A 26734-nucleotide genomic window follows, 5' to 3' on the forward strand; every position below is an offset into this window, starting at 1 on the left:
GTCCTACACACTAAGATGAGCACCGGTGGAACCTTCAGGGTACGACCTGTGAAAGGCCTGCCAGCCCTCCAGCACTGACTGAGCCACTGACCAAGTCAACATTTGCCAAAGATATGACGCCTGGCAGATATCCTCCATGGACACCCCTTTAAACAGCGCTGTCGACGTGGAAATCGCCCTCGTGGAGTGAGCACTGACACCTGAAAGGGGATCCGTTCCCTTCACTCTGCATGCTTTGATGATGGCCTCACAGATCCATTGAACAAGCTGTTGAGGTGAAAGTGTCATCCCAGCCACACGGCCACAATAACTCACAAAAAGTCTGTCCAATCGCCAAAGAGCCTTCGTCTGATCTGCGTAACAAGCTAGTGCCTGGGGCACACCCTATGCAACTGGGCAGCCTCCTCATCCTGGTGAGGGAGTGGGAAAAAGGACACCACACTAACAGTACCACCACAACCCTAACCTGAAGGAGGAGGTGATCACCTTGGGGCTGAATGCAGGGTTCGGCCGAGTCTCTGTCAGCTCCAAACAACATACAGTCTGGACTCACTGAGGAGGCTGACTCACTTCGTCGAAACCAGGGCTGCCTTTAAACTCACATCCGAGTTTACAAAGTGGATTCCATTGGTTCAAAAGGTGAACCCCTCCAACACCACCTGAAGGCTCCAACGTGGGACGATATTCCAGACAAGATTATTATTATTATATATTATTGTGAAAACTCAGCTAAGAGGCAGGCATTTGAGACGAATATCATGAATTGTTTATTAATTATATATCGTTATTTCAGAAGTGTGGACTGAACCGACTGTAGCCCTTGGAGTAGTTTGCAGTTGCTAAAAGGTTGATGACCCCTGGCGTACTCTCATTTGAGTGTTTTATTACATCCATGGTGACAGTGGACCACAATGCGTGACCCGCTCTGTCAGCTGTGGGACAACTGGGTTGAGAGACAGCTCGCGAGTATTTATTGACACATCCCACATGCATGCAGTCGACAGGCCTGACCCTGCAACAGCGTCTTTGTCGTCCGTGCCCAGACTCGGACTCTTTTCTGTGTCCACGAAAAGGGAGCACAGGTCTTCCTCTTCAAACATCGTGGTACTCGTCCCAAGGTTTCGAAGGTTTTGGATTTGGCCTTCTTGTGCACCAATGACAGAGGGGAGGGGGACCCAGTCAGCCGGGAGAGCCAGATAAGTGGTACAAGAGCTCAATTCCAGCAGGTGTTGTAGTCCTGTGCAGTTCACACAAGAAGATAGAGATTTACAGATACTACAACGCATCAACGACTCCATATTTCCAAGCATCCAATGATGATGAAGACACCCTCTCGACTGCATGAAAAAGGAATATGCATAACGACGGACAGGGGGTCTTGTGGGGAGAGATGGAGCCTTCCTGGGTAGAGAGCCAATCAGTTGTTCTCTGGCAAGAGGCAGGGCCTTGGAGTGGAGGTAACCAATGGCAAAGCCCGTTCCTAAACCGGGAACACAAACACAACAGAGAAATATATCTGAAAACAGTGAGCAAACAAGAATCATAACTTGCAGATAAAACAAAGAATCACACGGCAGTCAATCACTCACTTTGGACTATAAGTCCAGAAACACAAAATAGACAAGATGGTCAGACACTCAAGCATAGAAACTGCGCTAAAGTACCACAAAAAGTAACATGGTGGTAAATAGGTCACGCATAGAGGAAAAAGGGAGCAAATAAGAACAAATAAAAAGAAACTTTTGGTGGAAACACACTTGCAGCTGTGAAAAAAATGAGAACAAAGGACGTGAGAACAGAAAGCATGGCAGAACAGGACTGACTTGTGGATAATTTTACTGTGAAAAGCTCAAGGATCAAGCCTGCGCTCACGAGGAGGATAACTGACCAATTATAGACGAGAGAGAGCCAAGTTACCTGCATTGTAGCAAAATCAATCTGGCACATTGGAAAATCAGAGCATATGTGTAGGTGGTCTTGGTTGAAGAATCAGTTCCCTGTGCTCAGGGAGACAGAGTATGGGGCCAGAACATGGACTGCTTACATGGGCATTGAAAAAAAATATTGTAAAATAGAATATAGACATTTGAAAGTGGAATATTGACCGAAAAACAGAATAAGCATTGAAAAAATGAATATAGAAATATATTCTTATTTGTAATTTTAATACCATTCTAGTTGTTAAGCTCAATATAAAAATGTTTCAGCCAATATTCCGTTTTTCAATGTCTATATTCTTTTTTTCAGCCACTATTATTTTTTCAATGCCAATGTTCATCTTTCAAATTCTCTTCATGGTGGCACTGTCGGAGGGAGCAGAAGGTATGAGGGGAGTGGGAAGGCGCAGGGTTTGCGCAGTGTCTGCATGTCATTTGCATATTGGTGTAACGTTCAGCGTGAAGCGTAGTGATCCTACGGAATGAGTGGGTACGGCGTGGTTAAGGGCCCCCAAATCCGTCTTTTGGTTCTGATTCCTTGGTCACTGGCCACTCTCGAACGCTGTGATTCATGGAGTGCATTCTGGCTTCAGCGATGTCCAAGGTGACGGTCTAAACGTGCCTTAGTGGTATAAACTCAGGTCATGTGACCGGTTAACTAGGTTGCAGTTTGCGTCCGGCGTATGTCTTTTGTGCATTTATTTTAGACGCGATATCAAACTAAATAAGAAGGCCATTTACTGTTCCAAAGTTCTACATTCCAGATCACAGATCAGTGCACACATTTTACACATTTCGTGGGCACGTTTTAGTTTTTATTTCTACCATGTCAGGTCTGGGGATCCGTACATGCACCATGTCGAAGATGTTGAATTCCACTTCATAACCTCAGGTAAATAATTTTCCATCCACTGATTCTCGTGTATGCAACGAGATTGAAAAACGGAGCCAGCAAGTTAGTTAGCAGGCATTTCCCACCTGAACTGGCATGTTTCCTCCAAAGACTTATCTCTAACGCTGCAGTGTTGCACACATGAGAGTCAGCGGAATGAAAAAGGACTCGACATCTTCGACGTGGCACATGAGCTTCACCAAACGTTACACCAATATGCAAATGACATGCAGAGATAGTGCAACCCCGAACCCTTTCCCACTCCTCTATTATCCCCTCTGCTCCCTCCCCGCCCTTCACACTAAAACAGTGCCAACTTGAAAGACGAACATTGGCATTGAAAAAAAAACATATATAGTGGCTGAAAAAAAGAATATAGGAATTGAAAAACAGAATATTGACTGAAACATTTTTGTATTGAGGTAGAAAATTGAATGGTATTAAGACTTTTCTATATTCTTCTATACTCTTGTTTACATCTCAGCCCTCACAAATGCGCCCTGCACACCCCAGCTCTCTTCTTCCACTACCAGGGGCGCCGACACCAGAACACGGAATGGGAAATACACTCAAGGGCAGGCGAGAACCTGGAACAGAATAGAGGCGAATTATAATCAAGGCTAACTAACGGGGACAACGCAAACACACTAGGAAATTAACTCACGAGGCATGGAATAAAACACACCCGTAGAATGACAATGACGAGAGGTAAAACAAAGGATGAGTTAGACAAAGCACTCACAATCTAATCGAGAAAAGCGAGAAAGCAGAAAATGGAGCGAAGAGAACCTACTAAGGAGGCAGCAGAAAGAAGACCAAGCACGCACAGAATTTAGAAATGTATAACAGGAGCATGAGGGAATGGAGGGTTGAGAGAGAGTTTACGGACGCGAAGCAACCATCTGGGAGTGCGGACTGGAACCCAGGAGTAGAAATAATGTGGAGTCTGATCAGTGAAATGGGATCCAGCTGAGCTCCACTCATGAGCTGCCTTTCATTGTGCATATAATCACCACAGTTCACTATTTTACCCCCGTTTTTTGCAGGAGGGAACCACCGTGGTGTGTTCGCACTTGGATTGGTTCAAGGAGAATGGAAGATGTATGTCAAGGGTGTGCTCGACAGAGAAGAGTGCAACCGCTACATCATCAACGTCACTGCAAGCGATGGCCTCTTTGTCTCCGAGGCCTCTGTAACTGTGACAGTGATAGACAGCAATGACAATAAACCTGTTTGCGACCAGGTAAGCCTCAACTCTCACAGTTTTATCGCACTCCTTCTCTAGGAATGGCTTCTGTTATTCATGTTGTACGCTCTGCAGATTCATTTTATATATAAAATACATGGCCTGCCAATATTTACTTCTGTTGTTGGGTTTGTCAGCACAATGGCCGTTTTTCTCCAGACCAGTGTTTTTCAACCAGTGTGCTGTGAGAAACTGTCAGGTGTGCCATGGGAAATAATCTAGTTTCACCTAGATTGTATGTCCGGAGATAGAGGTGGGCGATATGATGACATTAAATCGTGAACAACACACACACACTGCCTCTACACACGTTTGTATTGCTATTCCTGTGGGGACATTGTCAGGTTTCTCATTGCCATAATGCTTTCCCAGCCTCTTACCTTTAACCTAACCCTCCAAGACACATCACATGGCTAACCTTAACCACACGCCTTCATAACAGAATGATGGAGTGTTCCTTGTTGGACCTGCAACGCCAAAGAATGTCTGCACCGCAGAGCTAACAGCGCTAACAGAGCTAATGTCCTAACGTGACGTCTCACTGTCAAAGTTTGCTTTGTTGTTTAAAAGCTGGTTGAAAAATAAATGCAGAACCAAAAAAATGCATGCAAAATGTGATGAGATACAGAATCACAGAGCACATTTACATGGTGGATCAACGATTATTATGAAGCTCAAGCAAAAATGTCAAAGATTTGTCTGGCAATTCCCCAAACTAGAATAAAATCATGCAAAAGACATCAGAACAGAATAAGAACAGGTGTATTTTTGGCATATTGCCCATCCCTCTCTGGGAACACAAAACCAATACATTTTCTGCAATTTGTTTCTGCAAATAGCAGAAAAATATCCAAGGTCTTTTAGATAGCCTGGTAGCTACAATTTTTCACAAATGAAAGGGGATTTCCTTCAGAACTTTCGACGGAGCACAGCTTTGGCCAAGGTACCTTGGGATTTTTTCAGTGTGCCAATGCCCAATGAAAGTGGAAAATCACTGATCTAGACATCTATGAGCCAAAACCATTGTCTCGAGATCGCATTTCAAAAATGCCAAAAACAAACAGCCATCATGCACATTACATTCAAACCCCTTTCTGTGTGTGTGCGTGTGTGTGCGTGTGTGTGCGTGCATTTGATGTTTGTGATTGTAGACTGTGTATAGCACTTCTATTTCAGAGGGACTCCTTCCAAATAGTGTAATATTACACATTGGTGCTACCGATGAAGATGTTGGTGCCAGTGGAAAGATTTCTTTTTCCTTGCATGGGCCTGGGTCTTTGGACTTCAGCATTGACGTTGATACTGGTATAATTATTTGGATTTGCTTTGACAAAATGCCTGGTAAGTTCCACCAAAAAGCATAGTATTTTTGTTGTTTTATAGGTGAGATAAAGACATCAAATACTTTGGACAGAGAGACAACGCCCAACTATTGGCTGGTTGCTAAAGCAACTGATGGGGGTGGTCTGTGGTGCAGTGCTGAGGTGCATCTGAGAGTGATGGATGTCAACGATAATCCACCCCACTTTACTCTGCCACAGTACACCGTCTGTGTTTATGAAGACACTGCCCCCAATGCATTGCTCACACGAATCCAGGCGATAGATCCAGATGGAGGTGAAGTTTGACTTTCTTTTCAACTTCTTTTATTCAGTCAATCCTGTTCACAAGACTTTTGGTGGTGGGAATTCCATGTATGTATAGGAATGTGAGGTTGATATTTTTTCTCAGGATGATTGTTGCTTAAAAAACAAGCTTGCAAGTAGAGTCTGACTATATTTGTACTATATTGTATATCATTATTTCATTAAATGCATGTTCCTTGGACATTGATTTAATATCACACACAAAAAAAACTACATATCTCACAATAGAAGTATATTTATTTTACTTTTGCTGCTTTGGCTTATTTATTTATTTCACTAAAATGACAGTAACAATGTCAGTAACTCAACACGTCAAGAAAGACAATTACACACAACCACTGTCTGGAAAGCAGGAATAAGGGATAGATTAAGATCTCAGTTCTTCACTCTGCTTCTTTTCAATCTGTGATGTAAGAAGTGAAGTTGACTGAATTCTTTGCAATGTATAAATAATGAAGCCATGTGATGTAATATGATTAGGTATTTATTAGAGAAGATTAAAACAAACATCCATTAAATTGCAGCAACAAAGGGGGATTAACACCAAATTATTGACTGAAATCACTTTGCGTTTGTATTTCAGCTGGACCAGGTCGTACAGTGGTGTATTCCTTGGCTGATTCTGCTGATGGAGTTTTCTCTATTGACCAAGCCACCGGAATCATTATGCTGGAGGGAATCCTTGACCGGGAAGTGCAGTCAACATATCTGATCACAGTCAGAGCATCTGACAAGGGATCGCCACAACCTCTCTTTTCATTGGTTAATGTTACAATTTCTGTCTTGGACATAAATGACAATCCGCCTGTGTTCGAGCGCCGTGATCAGCTGGTGACTATCCCTGAAGATGTGGATGTTGGAACAAGAGTTCTCACTGTTCGTGCTGCTAGCAAAGACATTGGGACTAACGCTGAAATTACTTACAGCATCCGGTCAGGCAACGAGCATGGACGATTCCACATTGACACACAGTCAGGTGAGTGGGAAGCCTTCAAGATGGCCAACACGTTATAGCTAGCACTAGGACCATCTACATTCTACTTTCGCAGAGTTCATCTTGTCTGTGCTGCCTCCAGTATGTGTATGTGGAGCCCCCTCACCCTCCACCTGCCTGACACTGTTTCAGTCAAATATGTAGCAAGGTTTTCAGATTACGATGCATTTTCCTCAGCGATAGCATTTATGCGGTTTCCTCGAGTGATCTCAATATTTCTCCATCCTCTCATTTGCTGGTTTGAGCATGAATTCAAGAGTGTGATTGAGTAGTCACTCTGTACTGTGCTGCTCTGTTCACCACTGTATTGAAAGGAAGAGTGACAGGAATATTCCAACGTTATGTTCAAGTAATGTAAACGTAACCAAATTAAACAAAATTTCTATGGCTGTGAGGATAGAGTTAAGCGGAATCCAAGTCCAGTGTGTTGACAGACAACCAAATGACAACCAGATTGTTTGTATGCAAAATAAAAGCACACAGAAAAACGCACAGTCCAAAAAAGAGGGCAGAACTCAAACAAGTCCGTTATCTCAGTGTCCAAACCAGGGAAAACAAACAAGGGAGCAGAGAGTATAAAAGAAACCAAAGCACACTATGAAAGCAACAACACTCACGAGTGAGAAAAAAAAAACACAACTCAGGAACTCAGGCACAAGAGACAAAAAATACAAAGTCTGGTATTTCTAAAGTCGACCAGTGGGCCTTGACCAGTGGATAATTCTGTACGATCTGGCACGCAGGTCTGGAACCAGGCTGCTGAAGTAGCCTGGGGCTTCCGTCAGTTGAAGGATACACTGTCAATGAATTAATAAATGTTGTTAATCAATAATTTCACACAGTATAATCAATGTCTTTGTCTAAAGTACTTTTTGTTGTAATTTGATGCTCATTAATTGATTGAAATTGATCAGCATGTAGACCAAAGCAATGCAAAGGCAACCAACATAATTTCATAATCATGGTGAGTTTTCTGTGTGTTTTTAATGGAAAAATCCTGAAAAGAAACTGCATAATAACTGATGTCCATTGCTCATGGAACTGAAGTAGTGCATCCAGCCAGACAATTGGTGATGATGAAATGTATCTTATATACCATATATATATATACTGGGGCACAGCTAAGGCACAGATAAATTCAAAAATATTTTAGCACTCTTCTATCTCTATTTTAGCACTACAAATTTTACCATTCCATCCCATTTTGTGGCCATAATAAAATCAAAGTAAAGCACATTGTTATTCCTTCTGCAAGAGGGTGCTTGATCAGCAACATCTTTTATGAACCTAGTATGACAGCAGCACCCTGAAATTTACAACCAGATAGCCCCGTAACCAGTAAAGTAAATTCTTCTTCTACAGGAGACATCTCGGTGGTTCAGTCTCTGGACTATGAGATCTGCAAGGATTTCTTTCTGACTGTGGAAGCACGTGATGGAGGTGCACCCTCACTCAGTGCCATATCAACAGTGAACATAAACCTGACAGATGTGAATGATAACGCACCAAGATTCAGTCGTGACTTCTACACAGCAGTTGTTTCTGAGGATGCTACAATTGGAGATCCTGTGGTCCAGGTAAGCAACAATTCTACCATATATATATTATATTTCAGTTGGTCTTGAATCAGTGTCTCAGTATGAACTCATATGGATTGAGGTTTCTTTTTGTGTTAAATGCATTTTTTAAAATATGATAGTACTAATTGTACTTCAATGATTTCCATACACAAACTTCATACAATCTGACATCAGAACTCAACTATTTCTTTTGGTTCTTCTTCTGAGTGGTAGTGTGTGTAAGGAGCGGCGAGAAAGAGTGAGCATTTGAGCCATTTTTCAGGTGTTTCTATTGCCAATTTCTGGTGAATTTGTTGTCTATGTAATTGTATTAAAGCAGCTGTAGGTAAGTTGAGAATATCTGCTTTTGGCGGCACCACAGTAACACTATCATAAAGACGGGTCTCCGGTCCCGCCCCCATCCCAAATGTAATAACAGATGGCAATATACACAACACTGTCCAGTCAGGATGGACACTTGCTGGACGTGGTGAGTCTGTGGAAACATCAAATCCAGACTAAGACTGGAGTTCTGTTTCCACAGGGTGAACTTTGCACAATCTTCACCTTCACCTTCTTCTGACGCTTATCCGGGGTCGGGTCGCGGAGGCAGCATTCGGAGCAGGGAAGCCCAAACTTACCGGTCCGCACAAACCTCCTCCAGCTCCTCCCGGGGGATCCCGAGGCGTTCCCAGGCCAGACCGGAGACATAATCTCTCCAGCGAGTCCTGGGTCTTCCCCGGGGTCTCCTCCCGGTAGGACATGCCCGGAACACCTCCCCAGGGAGGCGTCCAGGGGGCATCCGGATCAGATGCCCGAGCCACCTCAGCTGGTTCCTCTCGATGTGGAGGAGCAGCGGCTCCACCCCAAGCTCCTCCCGGATGACCGAACTCCTCACCCTATCTCTAAGGGTGCGCCCAGCCACCCTGCGGAGGAAACTCATCTCAGCCGCTTGTATCCGCGATCTCATCCTTTCGGTCACTACCCAAAGCTCGTGACCATAGGTGAGGGTGGGAACGTAGATCGATCGGTAAATCGAGAGCTTCGTCTTGTGACTCAGCTCTCTCTTCACCACGACGGTCCGATACAGCGACCGCATCACTGCTGCCGCTGCACCAACCCGTCTATCAATCTCACGCTCCCCTTTTCCCTCACTCGAGAACAAGACCCCGAGATACTTAAACTCCGCCACTTGAGGCAAGAACTCTCCACCAACCTGGAGAGAGCAAACCACCGTGTTCCGGTCGAGAACCATGGCCTCAGACTTGGAGGTGCTGATCCTCATCCCGGCCACTTCACACTCGGCTGCAAACCGACCCAGCGCATGCTGAAGGTCCCGGTCCGATGCACAATGTCAGAAGAAAACATTATTTTTGCACTCTTACTTACGCTTGTCACTTTACCAGGAAAAGTTCAGAACAGATGCCAACTCAGCTGATTTCTCTCAATGTGTAGCGGTTCTACTTTGAGTTCCTCCTGGGTGACTCAGCTCCTCACCTATCTCTGATGGAGTGCCCAGCCAGTCCGCGGAGGGAACTCATTTTGATCGCTTGTATCTGGGACCTCGTTCTTTCGGTCATGACCCAGAGTTCATGACCATAGGTGCGGGTGGGAATGTAGGTTGAGTGAAAAAAAAAAGTACATTGAGAGCCTAGCTTTTCGGCTTAGCTCCTTCTTCACCACATCAGTCCAGTACAGCGACCACATCACTGCAGTCGAAGCACCGATCCATCTGTCAATCTCACGCTCCCCTTGTCCCTCACTCGTGAACAAGACCCTGAGATACCTAAACTACTCAACGTGAGGCAGGGACATTCCACAGACCTGGAGAGGCCAAAGTTCCTTTTTCCGGTCGAGAACCTTGCCCTCGGATTTTGAGGTACTGATCCTCATCCCGGCTGCTTCACACTTGGCTGCAAACCTTCCCAGTGCACGCTGAATATTCTGGCTATGATATTTGTTTTTTGCATTGTAAACAATCTGCAAGTTTAAAAGGTGGCAAGTGCAGGGTAGGACAAGGTTATCATTATCCAAATCCTGCACCTCGCTTGTGTCGTGCTTTTCTTTTTCTTTGTGTAAAGTTCTATCATTTGTATGATTGCAAATGTCTATCTCTTTAGTTGTTTCCTTGCCTATCAAACAATTAATGGCGAACATACCTGTCTTCCAGGTGGTAGCTGAGGATCTGGACAGTCAGGCAAATGGAGCCATCCTTTACTCGATTGTAAGTGGGGATGGAGATAACCAATTCTTTATGGATCCTCTTAGTGGGATGCTCAAAGTCAACAAACAACTGGACCGTGAAACGGTAAGGGTAATGCTCACATTGTTCCACATCCCACACATACAGGACCTCAGAGCTTCCAGCAGGGAAGAAATATTTTGGATCAGTATCACGTTTTGTGATGCTTATCATGTTATTTCATGATACTGAGAGCGTCTATCTAATTTCTTCTTTATGTTGCGTGCAGTCGAGCTACACCTCAATCTCTGAGATCATGCGGGACTCAGGTGTGTGCTCCGAAATGAGATTTTTTTTGTTGTTGTTTGGTACGCCAAGTTGTCTTCCGCACACGCCTGCCAGCAACGTATATTTTCCTGCTGTTCATACACTCAATGAAATTACAGAAATGCAAATGAGGCTGACAAGGTATAGCAGAAGACTTGACACTGCATCTATGGACTTTTTCTTGGTGCAAAATACAGTGAGGCTGTAGTCACTTTTCTCTTCCACCAGAAAACTTTCCTTATTGAAGGAATAGACAATCTAATCTAATCCATGTCTAACGTGGTTATTAATATATAATGACATTAGACATACATCATGCATCTCAATCATGTATATCGCTTCTGTTAATTAAAATCACATACATTCATGAATCTTAAAATTTTATAGAAATGAAGCTACATTTAAATAGAAAAACATTAACAAATTTAATAGAAACTAGAGCCCTACCACTGCAACTGTCAATTATTATAAGCTCATTCCCACAAATGTGCGAGTTGTTATTTTCCAAGCACTTAACAGTACAAAACAATGCAATAATTACAATAAGGTAATAGATATCATCACCAAATGATGTGATAAGTATCATGAAATCATGTGATTAGTATCATAAATAGTAAATGAGTAATAAGTGACAGTGATACTGATCCACAAATTTTTTCCCTGTTGCCAGTTCTCCAATTAACTTTAACCATCTGGACTTCGAAATAATTTACTGAAAAGAGAATGATAAAAAAAAAGAAAATCAAAACTTGGCCTGTGTGACCAGCATAAGAAAGTCAGACCTCAAAGATTCAAGACAAAGTCAAAGTCAGAACACTGGAAACCATTTGCCGGAGACCACCTACACATCAAACACAACAGCTCATTGCAGTATAATAATAGTAATCTGTTCTTTCCGTTTAACATATAGTATCAACAAACATTTATCACCTTCTCCAGGATTTGAATGGAGCAGACTGAAGAACAGTTCTCATTTCTCTCTGCCCCTTTTTGCCAGCAATTTTATTTTCCCAGACAGATTGTTCATCTTCTATCCTACTCTTATCTGTCACATGCATCATTCCTAAGTCATGTGGTAAATGGCATTAAGTAAATACAGAGAATGCAAAAGAATTCTCCTGAGTGCATTCATTTTGTGCTGCAAGCCCTTTGTTACAAAGTTTGGTCATGTTTTGTCCATTGCTTGAGAAAGATGTGGGGTGTTTTTGGACAGCATTTGGAAGGTTGATGAGCATCTTGCTCTACGTGTTCTAGATTTCTTTTGATTTTGGACCGCATCATCTTGGTACTGAACTCCGTGCAGAGATGGGGTCCAGTGGTTGGTTCAGGCTGTTGGGCTGAGGTGCAGGATGGGTGATGACATGATCCAAAGGAGGCAGCTTGCATGTCCACCTTGCTGAGTTTATGACAAACTGATTGTTCCTGCTGTGTCTCCGATTGCATATTCTATAAAGAGTCCCATATTATCATTTTCCATTTAGCCGAGCACTGAATATATCATCTGTTCCTCCCCACATCTTGAGAGTCTCACTCTAAGGTTCCCTTCATTTTGTCCACTGAGTCCTGTTCAAGATTTTGAGTTCATTCTTCATTTTACTGCTTTGTTACTGTCTTGTCCCATTTCTTGTATTTTTACTTTGAGTGGAGAGAGGTGCTTTTGTCAATTGTTACACATTGGATTCATTTCTACCTTAACTTTGTTGTCTTCCTCTATTGTCCGTTTACTTATTGTTTAATGTGGCAATCGGTTCTTTGTCTCAACCATCATCTGTGACATTTCCATGCCTGCATATAGATGGCACAATCAATCTAGGAGTATTTTCATTGTACCTGCCCCTTCCATTTTGTTTTTTTTCTCATTTGGGTTGTCCTGCATTTGATTCTTTTGTCTTTGCCAAGGATCACCTCAAAAGTACTGTTACTTGCCTTGCCAAGTTGACTGCCAATTCATAGAGTGGCATTTATCTGCCTCTTGCCTATCATGTTGTGTGCCAAAACCTCCTGACCCATTTCTGTCTGTGTGTACTGAGAGTGGGGGAAGGAACAAAACTAGTAAAGGGCACCGCCTTTGCGAGTTTTGTCCCAAGGAAAATATTATTTTTTTGTTTTATCTTAAGCAGGGACTTGTAACCATGGCACATAGGCCATTTGCAATACACAGGATGTCCCGCCACTTGATGTCCAACTATAGCATGAGTACAGCCCTTTCGTGTCATTAATGTCAGTCAGTCATCTTGCGATAAAAGCACAGTTTACTTTTTAAAATGTAGATTTTAATGGACTTCGACTGGTTTGTATTCCAAGACGTGAGTGGATTTTAAAAAACAGCTGTGTTTGTCATGCTAATGTTAATTATCTAAATGGTTTGAATTACATGCCCCACGCCTGTGGCCGAGCCTCACCTAGACCTTGCCTCTGGTGGCCCCCTGGTCATCATGTTTAAGATCCCTGATCTGAATTCAAAGTTTCCATGACTCATCTATGCTAAATTATTCTAATTTCACATCAAGAAACCCCCCACGCTTTAATCTGTGATTTAAATGACATGAATAGTGTCTCATGAGGTCATCTGGGTGTGGCAGAGGAGAGGAGCAGGAGGAGCCGATCTGAATCTGGAGGGAGGCAGGCTTGAATGCTCAGGTCTAACAGACCCAACTTGTATTACTTTTAACCAGTTCTCGTTCAAGTTTTGGATCTGCCAGTGTAGCCACCATCTGACATATATAGATCTAGCTGATCTTCAGCTGGAACACTATTGGTCTCGGTAGCGGACATTCAAGTCCGATTAGCATCGAAAGTTTTCAGTTTTCAAGCTGAATTACTGATGAACTGGAGTTCAAGCAAGGCACCATCATGAGTTACCGGTATGGCAAACCTCTTTGCACAGGGTGCCAGGTTGCCATAGCATTTAAACAGAGGAACATGAGGGGGGGCTTCCATCTCCACTATGCTAGAAGATTGCTGGGTGAAACCTGACTCCACTCCCTCTGTCCTCTCCTCCTCCTGCTTGCTTGCATCCTACAATCCTCAGCATTCCATAGACCAGATTCTTATTCAACTGCTGTGTGCCGATGAATGGAAAAAGTAGAAGATTATTAGTCAAATAAAATTGAAAATTCAATTTGTGACATCTTGTGACATGCTGCTATAACAAAACCTGACAACACCCTGGCTGTTGTGGTGCAGTCAGTCAGATTGAAACTTTTCCCAACATTGTTCCAAGCTCAGTTAAACTCCAGCTGAATTTGCAATGAAGCACTGAGTCCAGAATCGTCATAAAATCATGGCTGAACCACTCGTTGGTTCCCAGACGCCCTCTCACATTCACATTTTTATTAAAGATCATTTTTTTCAGTGTACTGAATCAATGATGTTCAATTTAATCAAAAGGTTGACTTCACCAAATATCCACTGGAGGGATATACAGTACAAACTGCACATATAACAAAGAAAATTGGGAGCATTTGGTCCAGACACCAGTTTCAATCCCACTCATACTGACAACTCTTCTTTTTACTGCATTTTCTTGTCCCATCGCTGGACTACTAACTTAAAGGAACACCATGCACCATGAACAAGAATATAAGGAATGAAAAAAGGAAATCAAACAGAGGAGTATAAATTAAGCTTAAAGATAACCTCAGTTCTGGTGTCCAACCCCATTTCAAGAGCAGTCTCACAAGGCTCTGGATCAGATCGCTGGTGATCTGGTGTTTTGTCTGTTAAATTTAAGTTTAAGTGAGTTCATATTTGCATGTGTACATTTCTAAATGTTTCATCAGTGGTCAGGCATGGAATTCTTTCTGAGACTCATGAAAGGAGCTTTACAAGTTCAGGTTTGAGCTGGTAGTTGATTGACGAAAAAGTTAGAAGCTTCAGTCACATTGTTTATTTCATTGGTGATAAACTTTTGTTCTCCCTGCTCTCTTTTCACACCTTCCTGTCATTTTTTTCTCTCATTATGACCTTTCACATTTATGACTTGAAGGCAATTGTGACCTTTTCTTTTCAGATTCCTAACTACTCTTTGACTATCAGAGCCGCGGACAGCGGAATCCCACCATTGTTGACCACTGTCATGGTTAATGTTGACATTTCTGATATAAATGACAACCCACCCATGTTTTCCTCTGTCAACCTGACAACTGTCATTCAGGTAAATCTTTCAGTATTACTGTAACACTGTTCTTGATTGATGATTCACTGAACATCAGCTATAAATAAAACTACATCGCATATACTGAAAGTACACGTTTACAGTGCTGATTCTCCTTTTAGTTTGTCCTCATGCACCAAGTAGAGTGGATTCAGCTGGTGTTGCGTTCCATTCCATATTATTCTGGTGAATGTACAAATGGACCTGGTCGCCTACTGACCCTTACTTCAGCAGACAGTACCAGTCATTCACATTCATATTCTTGGTATACATCAATAATAACCAAATGTGAATTAAATAGTCAACATTGTTGATCTCACAGAGATCCTATTCAATTTCTCGAAAGAATATAGGGAATCTAATCTCATCTAATTGGAAATGCACAGTGACGAAATAGTTGAACAAATTGCATTAAGAAAACAAGAGCAACCACTCAGATGGTTTGTGTACAAATATCTGTCGTTCTCTCTCGTCACAGGAAAACAAACCTATTGGCACAAGCATCCTACAAGTGTCCGTCATTGACCAGGATTCACCTCATAATGGGCCCCCATTTGATTTCCGAATCCTATCAGGAAATGAAGGTGGAGAGTTTGTTTTGAAGAAAGATGGAACTCTCATGACTAATCAAGTTTTTAGGAAGAACCAAGGAACAGAGTATGTCCTTCAAATCCAGGTAAAAGTTGCTTTGTCCAATCTTGTTCAGTAGTTCCCTAGTTAAGCTGAAATCAGGACGGATGAAATTATGAACGTGGTTGCTCATCTTGTTGCTTGATCCTTCCAGGTGACAGACTCAGGAAAGCCTCATCTGTCCTCGTCCTCAATGATGAAAGTACGGGTGATAGAAGAGAGCCTCCACCAGCCTATTGCTTTTCCTTTGGAGGTTCACATCATAACAATGGAGGACGAGTTTCCAGGTGGTGTTATTGGCAAACTGCATGCCACAGATGCTGATCCTTATGATGCTTTGACCTATGGCCACTCACCCTCAGTGCATCGAAGTCTCTTCAAAATCAGTCCTCATGATGGAAATATCATTGCCTTGGGTGGCTTGGATGCAGGAGTTTATGCCATCAATGCAAGTGTTAGTGATGGTCGTTTTGCTGTGCCGGTGCCAATAAGTGTTCACGTGAAGCAGACAACTACTGAGATGCTGCGTGAGGCAGTGACAGTGCGTTTCGAAAGTGTATCTCCGCAAGAATTTGTTGCCTTACACTTGAAGCGTGTTTTAAGAGTTTTGCAGCATGCAGCCGCATCACAACAGTATGATTCCCTACACCTGCTCAGTTTGCAACCTGTAGGCGGAACGGAACAGCTGGACATGCTGGTTGCTGTAGAAACAGCTAGCAGAGGTTTCTACAAGGCAGCCTATATCACTCAGAAACTTAGTGCATCTCGACAGCGCCTTGAAGAGGTTCTGAAAGTGTCTGCCATTTTGGAAAAAAACTGCTCTGGTCTGGAGTGTCAGGGGGCTCAGTGTGAGCAAAGCATTACTTTGGACTCACACAACCTGGCAACATACAGTACGCCAAGGGTCAGCTTTGTCTCTCCACGCTTCCACCGGACAACACACTGCACATGCTCAGGTAAGCTCTGTACCTCACACAACTTTGCGTTTCAGTGACGGTGATTTTCAGTAAAGAGGACAACCATTTAAGGTGTATATATATATAGATATATATATAGATATACTGTGAAATGTACAGCTTCACTTTTGAACTGTGTTTCCTGGCCTGCAAGCGGTGATGCCAGGGTAGGCGAGGGTAAGCAAGAACAAAAAAAGCCCTACAATTGTTTATTTATAGAAATAGTCCATGGAGCAAACAAGTCCTGGGGCAGGACAAACTAGCTTGTTTTCACTTTATTGGGGAAGAGCTTGGAGAATTAATTACACTCAGACACTCAGAGAGGCAAGTCCAAATAAACAACTATATTTTATGAAACAAGCCCAAAAACGTGCAGCCCACAAGTGATGAACATTTTTAGCAACTTCAAAGAAGAGCTGGCCAAAGTCGCTTACAATAAATGAACTTGGCAGCTCAGGAGACTGCAATTCAAGATACCTATTAAAATGGAAACAGGAGAAACACAGGTAATGGTCAGAGCCGTACAATTCAATGTGGAAACCAATCCATATTTGGCTGCATATTGTTTTCATGTATAATCAGCCAAAACTTTTTTTTATTGAAACTAACTTATTTAAAGTATAATTTATGCTATGCTTTCACTAACCGCTTGAATCATTTTACGTGTCCTATCGACACTTCATGGCCACTGGAGTTTTCGCACATCGACTTTCTTACGCTGTTTCTGCTAAGATTGCCAATCCGCTCTCCCTTTGAGCTCAATTCAATAACAATGATATTTCAATGGCTAAAAAAGGTATGGATAAATAAATGTAGGATAAAGCTAAAAATGGGTGACACTCAAGCTTGGTAGTGGTCCGTGCTCTCTGTATGCTTTTCCTGTTACTCCTGATTACATCACCTTGTTCTGGTCCATGCTCTGCATCCTATCCTCATGAGGGATTGGATGCAGAGCCTCACTGAGACAGGTTAGCTGAGCGTCTGTAGTGAAACAGAGTTTGCTGCTCATACAACATAAATTGCTTCATTTTACTCTCAGTGAAACAAGAAAGTAGAAACTGATTGATGCCGTCTGGATGATGGCAGCAGAGTCTATTTTTTCCAAACACAAGAGTGATTTGACAGTCCACTGAGGCAAAATTGCATGCCAGTCATTCCAAAAATACACCAGCAATATGCAGATGTGTATTTTATCTATACACACAGCTCACTGCTCCTTCTGTATTTAAATCACAATTGTTGATGTTATTTTCATCTTGGTTGCATTCACAGATTTCCGGTTACTTTAGCCACTTTGAAATATTGTCTTTAGGAAGTGCTTGATTTTACAGATCCCAGAAGAAACATGTGTCAAATGTTCTTGGCATCTATAAGATATGTACATGTGATGACATCTGGGTAATGATTAGAAAGGCAGTATTTTTTATTGCACTTACACATCTTTTCCTCTGTCTCTTTCCTCTTACTTCTTCTGCTGAAACCCTCCCACACCTGTGCTGCCTCTGTTAAGATGCGAGTTGTGCAATCCTGGCCGAGCAATGTGAAGAACAACCATGTCCAGCAGACATGCAGTGTGTGCGGGTGAAGGCAACAGAACACTATACATGCCAGTGTCCTCCGGGCAAACTTGGGGCGTGTGCGGGTATGTGTCTTTATGTTATCAAAATAGTGATTTTTGTTTTATGATTATTCTGTTTTAGGTAGTGATTGAAAAATTAGATTAAACTGAAATTAACATCCATGAAAATATTTTTCAGCATTACAAGTGTGTGAACACACCACTGTGGTAATTGAGGATACAGGAGTTGGAAGTGAACTGAACTTGATTCCTTATTGTGCAAAACCATATGAACTCAGAACTGCTGAGTGAGTGTCATTTCCAGGTCCTAGAACTTAACATGTAGCCTGGAGCAATAGATTACAATGAGTGGAGATGAATTCCAATGGCATGAATAACCAAAAATGGAGCTGAATAGGTTCTGAGAATTGATCACTGTTCAACAGGGTATAGTTTGGGGATAAGAGTTGCGCACAAAAATTTCCCTTTGAAACACAGCACTTGATCAACAAACAAATAATTCCAATACAATTGCAAAATTTCTGTCTATAATCACTGTATATTAAATAGCCAGTGTCCGTGGCTCCATGACTAGCACCAAGCGACAGACTCCCACCGAAGCTCATCCTCCCACTGTTGCCACTATGATGTGACTGTCCATATGATCTCCTGCTTACCCAGAGGACATTAGCACCGGTCCATATGTCACGCGTGCGCTGGTGCTGTCTGCGCCGCAGAAAATGCATGTGATCCTCTAGTTCTAGTTTTGAAAACGGGGTCCAGCATCAAGACTGACGCATGATCTCTGGAATGTTCTGAACTGCAATCTTGAACTCCTGACATCTTATTTACATTGAAAGAGTTCAAAATCCTCCAGTAGATCGTCTTTGTTTGTGTGCTTTAAAGGTAAATAAAACGCCTGTGATGTCATCGGTTTGATGTGACAAGGCTCCTTATTTTTGCCAGCGTGACACTCTTTAAGACTGTAAAAATTAGGAATGCTCTGAGGGACAGGGAGAGCACTCAGCTGAAGATGCTGTCTTCAACCTCTCTCATGAAAGTTCCCACTCTGTACGTTTGCAAAAGTTTCAGATTCAAGTGGCCAAAGAACGCTGCATGTATCACACATGAAATAGCAGCGGAGTTGGTCGATTCCGTCTAAAAAAGACACCTCAGAAAGGCTGGTCATCTTTACATAACAGACAGTAGACATGTCAAAAATGTCTCCACAGTAGACATGCTGTTGCCAAGTGAGCCGCGAGTCGGCAGCGAGGGAAGGAAGGAGTGGACGCATCACAAGCCGCAGACATTGCACGTCAGAGTGACGGTTGTCACATGTGATCGGAGTTTGTGATCGGCAATGACAGGCAGCGGATCAATTGGAGCAACCCAAGTGAAATTCCATATATTAGCCACATCATTGTATAAGCCGCAGGGTTCAGACCGCGAGAAAAAAGTTCCATATTAAGACCTCTCCTTTTCACTGTGCACATTAACAAATTGGGACAAAATGTGCCTGATGCCAGTGTGCATTTTTATGCTGATGACCCAAATCCAAACTCTTGCTGTTTTCAAAGAAAAAGGAAGAGGTCTCATGTTATCTCCACTGTGTCCACCCTCAACAGAAATACAATTGAGGTGGTCCATTCATATAAATACTTAGGAAATGCGCTTGATGACACTCTGACAGGACGAGGAGAAGGATAGTGGTGCGGAAGTGATACATGTATGCACTAATCTTTCACAAGACACTGATCTTATGGGGACAATTGCTTTGTAAGGACATTTTGGCTGATCCACATAGAATTTTGAGGCTGAAAATATCAAAATAACTGGGTCATTATTATTGGGTTTAAGGTTCAGAGTCTTTGTTTTGGGTGTTAAATTAAGGGTGGGAGGCTTGTGAAAGGGTTGTGGCAAGCCTCACAAAGATAGAGATACCAACTTGTGTGTACGTTTGGATATGTGTGTTGCAGGTCCTTCGTCATTGAGTTTCTCAGGGAACAGCTACATAAAGTACCACCTGGCTGAGCAATTGCAGACCGAGTTGAAACTGAGCCTGAGGATCAGAACACTTCAGAGCCGCGGAGTCATAATCTACGCTCAGTCTAAGTCCTGTGTCACGCTAAAGGTTAAGTATCATTCATTTTGTTTTATGACATGCATTTTCCATTCCTTTTGATTTTTGTCTCAAGTGACATGAGTTCACGAACAGTGCACATATTTTTAGAAGGGACATAACGCACAGACAACAATGCTTATATGAAAGGCCATATAGATAGTAATTAAATCAATGTACTCTATGAACGTTTTAAAATTTTGAACAACGTGATCTCTGTTGATGTTGTGTACTGTATTTGCTTGTCTGTGTGCCTTGCTGTATAGTTGGAGGATGGAAAACTATCTTTTCAGCTGGCCTGTGGCAGTGACATCCCTGACATTTTGGGAATATCTGGCCGAAGAATAAATGATGGCAGCTGGCACACTGTTATTTTGGAGTTAAACCACAACTTCAGCAGTCTAGCGCTGGATGACAGTTATGTTGAGCGACGGCACAGACCACCATACATTGACTCTCTCGCTGGAGGCCAAACCATTTACTTTGGAGCCCTGGTGAGTTAAAACAAACCTTTTTTTTCTTTTTAAAAGCATTTCTATGTGGCCCTCCCAGAAAACGTGACTTTGACCTTATTTTGATATTCATATCAATTCAAAATTGATATTTGCTGATGACTGTACTGGGGAGTTTGTTCACAACACTTTTTTTGAATCAGCAAAGATGTCAGAGTGGTGATGCAGTGAATGAGTGGTGAAAGCCTTCGCAGCTCAAATTATTGTTATTATTTTGTCCATTAGAAGTGCACTCATAATGTTGGCATGAAAACATCACTTGGCCTACCTAGTTGAATTTTGTGTATCACATGCTGAAAATTTTGGTTCATTTGACTGTCAGCTTTATTTTGTAATTTTTGCTGAAACTGCATTAATTTGTATCTAAAGGTGCATCATCTGAGCTCCGGGAATCTTTTGGATCCTCAGAAGGACATACAGGTTCTGGAGGGTTTTCATGGTTGCCTGGACTCAGTTATTCTCAACAACAATGAGCTGCCGCTCCAGAACAAGCGCTCCAATTATGCTGAGGTAGTGGGACTGTCTGAGTTGAAATTGGGCTGTGTCTTGTACCCTGATGCCTGCCTGCAGCATCCCTGTCACAATGGGGCCACCTGTATCAGCCTTCCATCTGGTGGTAAGGACGCATAATTTGCATTATATACATTTTGTATTAGTCCTTTGCATGTTGCTGACCGTCAGTTAATTTTGATCTCGTGAATAATTCTGCAATTTCTGTGTTAGGTGACAAAAACCTTAATGTTGTTTAGGTTTTTCATTTCCTTTGTCAGTGAGTTCCTCTTTGTCACTCCCACTGTTCAAGTGTACATTTTCTCTCAGTAAGGTTCTTGCATGTGTTTGGTTGAAGTTCCATCTTCTTCTCTGCTCCCGTTTTCCCCTGTTCCTGTTGTTCCTCTCCTTAGTTACAAGAGTTTCTGGAGATGATCCGATAGCTGTCCATTTCTGGCTCTAAACATGATTAGCAGTGTTTGTTTCTCAACTAGCACAGGTAACTTCAGTACTCTTGCGTTAGTTCCTTAATCGTTAATCCTACAGCCTTCTTCTGTAGTAGAAGCATTGCTATTGTGACTGGGGCTTCAAGGTGTTCCCCCACACGTCGGCTCTGTAGAGTAAGTGTTGTAGTGTCAGTACAGTACAGTGTTCTCTGCCCTCCCTCATTCAAGTAGTGGCACGCTGGCTCGCTGCTGCCGTGATGCTCTGCCAAAAAGCGCATTGAATTTTTTGCTACAGGTGGTTTGACTGTGATTGTGGACGAGTCATATGGCAGTTTATTGAACCCAAAAGAGGTTTTTGCTTGCTGGTGAAAATGTTATGTCCGAACTGTCACTTACGTGTGTGTGAAACATCTTCACAAGTGCACAAACTGCTTGCTCATTTTTTGACACAAATATAATGCCATAAAATGGTGCCTGCTCATTATAACACACATTCACAACGTGATCTGTGTGACCTTTGTAGGCCTTCTGTCATGCGTGTTAATAACAGTAAAGCTTTCTGTTTGTGACTGTGCTTTAGATAGTTTGACGAAGTTTGGACTTGCCTGTAAACTGACTACTGCAGAGAAATTTGAAGTTCTCTTAGTCGGGCTACACGACCTGGATAATGCGGTCAAGAGCTCAACTATGCTAGCGTGTAGCCCAGTAACTCAACTTATCACGGTCTCATCATGTCTAATAACTTTCTATACAATCGAGAAGTTGTGTGTTTTCCTTGGTTTTAGCCGATGTCTGTGGTGAACACATGACAAACCTGATATCAGCTGTGTTTTATAACTCGCAACGGCGATGATCTGCAGATTTGGTTGTTTTGAATGTTCTGATAAGAAGCTAAGAAGACGTGACTTGTTGGTTTTAGGAGATGACATTACCACCACGTTTGCAACCGTAGTTAGTGGAGGCTCACACCGGCGATCAGAAGCGAGACTCTGTGCTGTTGTTACTTGCCATCTCTCATTCTTGTAATATACAAAGACAATACAATCTATTGCAAGCTATTTAATTTTATTCAGAAACCTGCCAATGGGAGCATGTTGATGATGATGACAGCTCCATACGGTGAACCATCTCTCTGATGCGCTGATTCTGGACTTCCACAGTTAAACATGTTCAGTTGTTGTCTACAGAGTTCAATATAACGCTATGAAACAGTTCCACGCTACTTGTCAACTGTGATTGCGCTTCCTCTACGGTCATTGGAACCGCAAGGATTGAAGAGCTCACAACGCCACCCCTCGTCATGGATGTGCATGAAGCAGTATTTCGACTTATCTCCACTGTAAACCAAGAGAACATGACGCAGTCTGACTCGGGGGCTTCATCAAACTATTACCTTAGTTGAATGAATGGAACTGCAGTCACAGTCAATGATTTTCCTTGGCATGAAAAGAAGTGTGCTTAACTTATAACTGTCTTGTGTCTCAACTAGGGGTGGGATTCGATTTAAATAAATAATCCAGTTAATTAGAGAGTTGTGATTAATTAATCTCAATTAATCGCAGTTTAATGCTATAAGAATGTTTGCCACATAAGCCACATTTTTCAATTTGAATGAATGTGGTATATTACTGAATCAAATGATGGACCCATACATACATTTAAACAGCAAAATATTGCTGACTTTGCATCAGTTTGACAATAACACAATAAATCACGGTGGTGGCTATATTCAAGTTTTCACCTTATTTAAACTAAACATATTTCTATAAGAATTTCAATTTTGTAATTATTTTGTAATTAATTAATCGTAATAATGTTACGATTAAAATAAAGTTTTCTTGGCTGTCATGTGAATGTAGTCACTTACTGACTATGTTGCAGTGATTAATGGAAAAGGGGTATATATTTATAATATATGCCATAAATGTTGCCATTTCTGCAAATACATTTTCATTCTATTACTTGTGTTGAACACACTGCAGTCTCTCTTGAAACTGTCTATGATTAAACCTATTCGTGGACTTATTCATGTCTCTATGAATCCATCTCGACACATTTCCCAGATGCTATTGAAGAAACATTAGAAATAATTTGAATAAATGATCATTTAGTCATATTCTATCCTCAAAATCATGTTACAAGCTGTCAGTTCTTTGTCTGGTGGGATGAAGTCTGTTCACAATTCTCTCTCCTAAAATGGTTGTTTTTAATTGGCATGTTTGAAGATTTCATTAACACTTTGACCGAATCAGAATTTGTCGATGGTCCCTTAATGAAGCCGGGTTGTAGCATCGGCACTGCCTGAGAGACTGTGTCCGCGACCAGTGAACCCTAATCGGTGACATAGAAGAGGATGCTGCCGCGGATACCAAAGTGGATTTACCGTCCAATTTCCAGCACTGTGTTTCGCAGAGGCACCAGTGCATGTGTTTATATGAACCAAGGCATGCCAGTTTAGGACCTCTCCGTCTAATGAAACAAACACTGATCCAGGGACTCTTAGTCGACCAATGTCATTATCAAAAGTTCCTGGTGTTTATTGAATTTATTGTGAGATGCAAAGCTCTCAGTTGATCGTGCATGGTATCCCTTCTGTGCAATAAATAATAACCTCTTAAAAATAGTAACAAAATGACATTTTTTTAATGACACTCACTTGATGGTCAAGTGTAGGTCACGCATGTTTTTCTCATAGAACCCTTCAATGTAAGTTGATTATGTGATCAGATAGTTTTCATGACGCTCTTTATTCTACTCTGAGTCTGCTGTATTTATTTCTGCTTTCCAGGATTCATATGCAGCTGCAACCCACAATTTACTGGAGGGCGGTGTGAGATGGAAATCACAGCGTGTGTGCCAAACCCGTGTCAAAATGGGGGGGTGTGTAAAGCCATTGGAAACGCCTTTCTATGCAGTTGCAGAAGAGGATTCAAGGGAGTAACGTAAGTATTGATTTAAGGTTTGAAAAGTTTCAGCACATAAGTAACCCTTACATGAATGGACTTGCTGAGTCTCTCAAAAGATAATGTTTATTTGTTTCTGCCTCCCTGCATCCCCAGCTGTGTCGATGATGTCAATGAATGTGACCGCAGTAATCTAGAGGGAGAGTGCGAGAACGGTGGCGTCTGTATCAACACATATGGATCTTTCTACTGCAACTGCTCATCAGGATTTGTTGGGCAGCGCTGCAGCCTGCGCCCCGTTGTTGTCCCTGATATGCAGGCTGGTCATGCTGTGGTTGGAAAAGAGGAACTGATTGGCATCTCAGTTGTCCTGTTTGTAATATTCAGCCTAATTGTGCTCTTCATTGCTTTACGAAAGAAGGTCTTTGAGAAGTCTTATTCGAGGAACAACCTGTCACTCGTCCAAGACCCTGCTGCCGCAGCTCTCCTCAACAAGGCGAATGGTCTTCAGTTTAAAACATTGCATTGTACAACAGGAGATCCTTTGCATCTGTATGCAGAGACTGGACAGGGACCCACCATATTGGGAACTGGTGAGCTGATAGGGCCGCCACAGGTCCCTGTGAGGCCAATGGCCTACTCCCGTTGTTTCCAAGGAGAGCAGTGCTCCACCATGGAGAAGATGGCTGAGGAGCGCTCTGTTGAGCACACAGAGATGAGAACCTTTCATCCAGAATCTCCTAGAATTCTGTCGGGAACATCCAGGAGAGGTGTGGTAGTTTGCAGTGTGGCCCCCAACCGCACCCCTGCGTCTCCTTGCCACTCACACTGTGATTCTATTTGTAAAAGCCCATGGGACAGTGATGATGGTGAGTACCAAGGAACGGAGGGGAACCCTTGGAAATGTTGGTGATGTTGTCATCAAAGAATAAACATATAAATTAAACAACACACTTATAAGACCCAACAATATAGATTAGATTAGATTCCTTTATTTGTCCCACAGACTACTTACAAATATGTAACCATAAACAGTAACAGTAAAGTGACAATTAGTTATTCTATATATAGGCATTAATGGAGTTTTACTGTAATAATGTTGGGCTGTTATCGACTTTCATTGTTCCTCTGTGTTTAGGTAAGATAATGGAAGAAGTGACGTGTTTCTCTGGAAGTCAAAAAGACACCAACTCTGAGGTCCAGTCACTAAGTTCATTCCGGTCAGATTCCTGTGATGACAACGGTGAGACACATAGTTTACATTACCCTTGCTTCTTGTGTGACTTTTACACTTTACCTCAATCTGGGTAAAAATGTTGTAATGTGCAAATTTGATCTGGGCCACATGTATCAAGACATATAACTGAAATTAAGATTTCATACTGAAACATTGTGGATTTGAATCCAGAAGTTGTAAGAGTCAAGTTCATTAGAGGGGCCCATTTGTCAAACTTTTGTGATGCACGAATCAAATCTCACCTAATGATGGAGTAGCTTCACATCAAAATAACATCTTATATGTTTGTAGTTTCAAAGTTATTACAAGTTAAAGTTTGCTAAATGGCCACCTTGCCCGAAACGCATTTGCATACAATGACCAATGAGGGCTACAACGAACAACAAAAAATGGGGGTGAGGAGTGCCTGTGAGTCCCCTCCAAATTTAAATGATCACAGATATCATTCTCCGAAACATTTAACGCAACCATGTCATGGTTGCTGCATTTCAACAAGCAAGTTTGTGTAACTACAAAACTGACAACACATTAAGTTCTGCGTGAGATGCTGAATGAAAAGCATGTGCAAGTGTCCTCTTCCTCCATGTGACCTTATGCTTGTTTGTTTGATTCAGTTTGTTTTTATAGTATTCAGCAGCAACTGTTCCTTTAAAGACAAATTCACAGATTTTAAAGTGGGGTGGGAGATGTGGCAAAAATATGTCACTTTTTTTTAAAGTGATAAGATCATGATTTCAATTTCATCACAATCTCACTTCAAAGATCAACATACCAAAGGGATTGATAAAGGTCATTCTGTTCATTGTTGCGACATTGAAAGTCACTTTCAATGAAGATTAATCTAATTACTTAATTTATTATAATTAGTTACTTCAACAGAGTTACAGTATTGAAACACAATCTTAACAAAAAATATCAGAATGCATTGTCCGATGATTGAAGCTG

The 26734-nt window shown here is 42.0% G+C and overlaps 1 protein-coding gene across 5 annotated transcripts in view; it reads left to right on the forward strand.

The window, feature by feature from the left end:
• fat3a (FAT atypical cadherin 3a) overlaps positions 1 to 26734 on the forward strand; it is a 73039-nt gene that overhangs the window by 40014 nt on the left and 6291 nt on the right. For 4 of the 5 annotated variants that reach the window (XM_053872271.1, XM_053872273.1, XM_053872274.1 and 1 more), the window contains 16 exons: positions 3876 to 4072; positions 5227 to 5380; positions 5459 to 5692; positions 6305 to 6697; positions 8078 to 8292; positions 10445 to 10582; positions 14796 to 14939; positions 15418 to 15615; positions 15724 to 16525; positions 18036 to 18167; positions 20060 to 20214; positions 20469 to 20696; positions 21084 to 21330; positions 24438 to 24591; positions 24709 to 25421; positions 25691 to 25795. In XM_053872271.1, coding sequence (XP_053728246.1) covers positions 3876 to 4072; positions 5227 to 5380; positions 5459 to 5692; positions 6305 to 6697; positions 8078 to 8292; positions 10445 to 10582; positions 14796 to 14939; positions 15418 to 15615; positions 15724 to 16525; positions 18036 to 18167; positions 20060 to 20214; positions 20469 to 20696; positions 21084 to 21330; positions 24438 to 24591; positions 24709 to 25421; positions 25691 to 25795 — 4209 coding nt within the window. The remainder of the gene's footprint in view (positions 1 to 3875; positions 4073 to 5226; positions 5381 to 5458; positions 5693 to 6304; positions 6698 to 8077; positions 8293 to 10444; positions 10583 to 14795; positions 14940 to 15417; positions 15616 to 15723; positions 16526 to 18035; positions 18168 to 20059; positions 20215 to 20468; positions 20697 to 21083; positions 21331 to 24437; positions 24592 to 24708; positions 25422 to 25690; positions 25796 to 26734) is intronic. The other variant, XM_053872276.1, reaches the window with a different exon arrangement.

Source organism: Synchiropus splendidus, chromosome 8 (assembly GCF_027744825.2).
Source record: "Synchiropus splendidus isolate RoL2022-P1 chromosome 8, RoL_Sspl_1.0, whole genome shotgun sequence".
NCBI lineage: Eukaryota > Metazoa > Chordata > Actinopteri > Syngnathiformes > Callionymidae > Synchiropus > Synchiropus splendidus.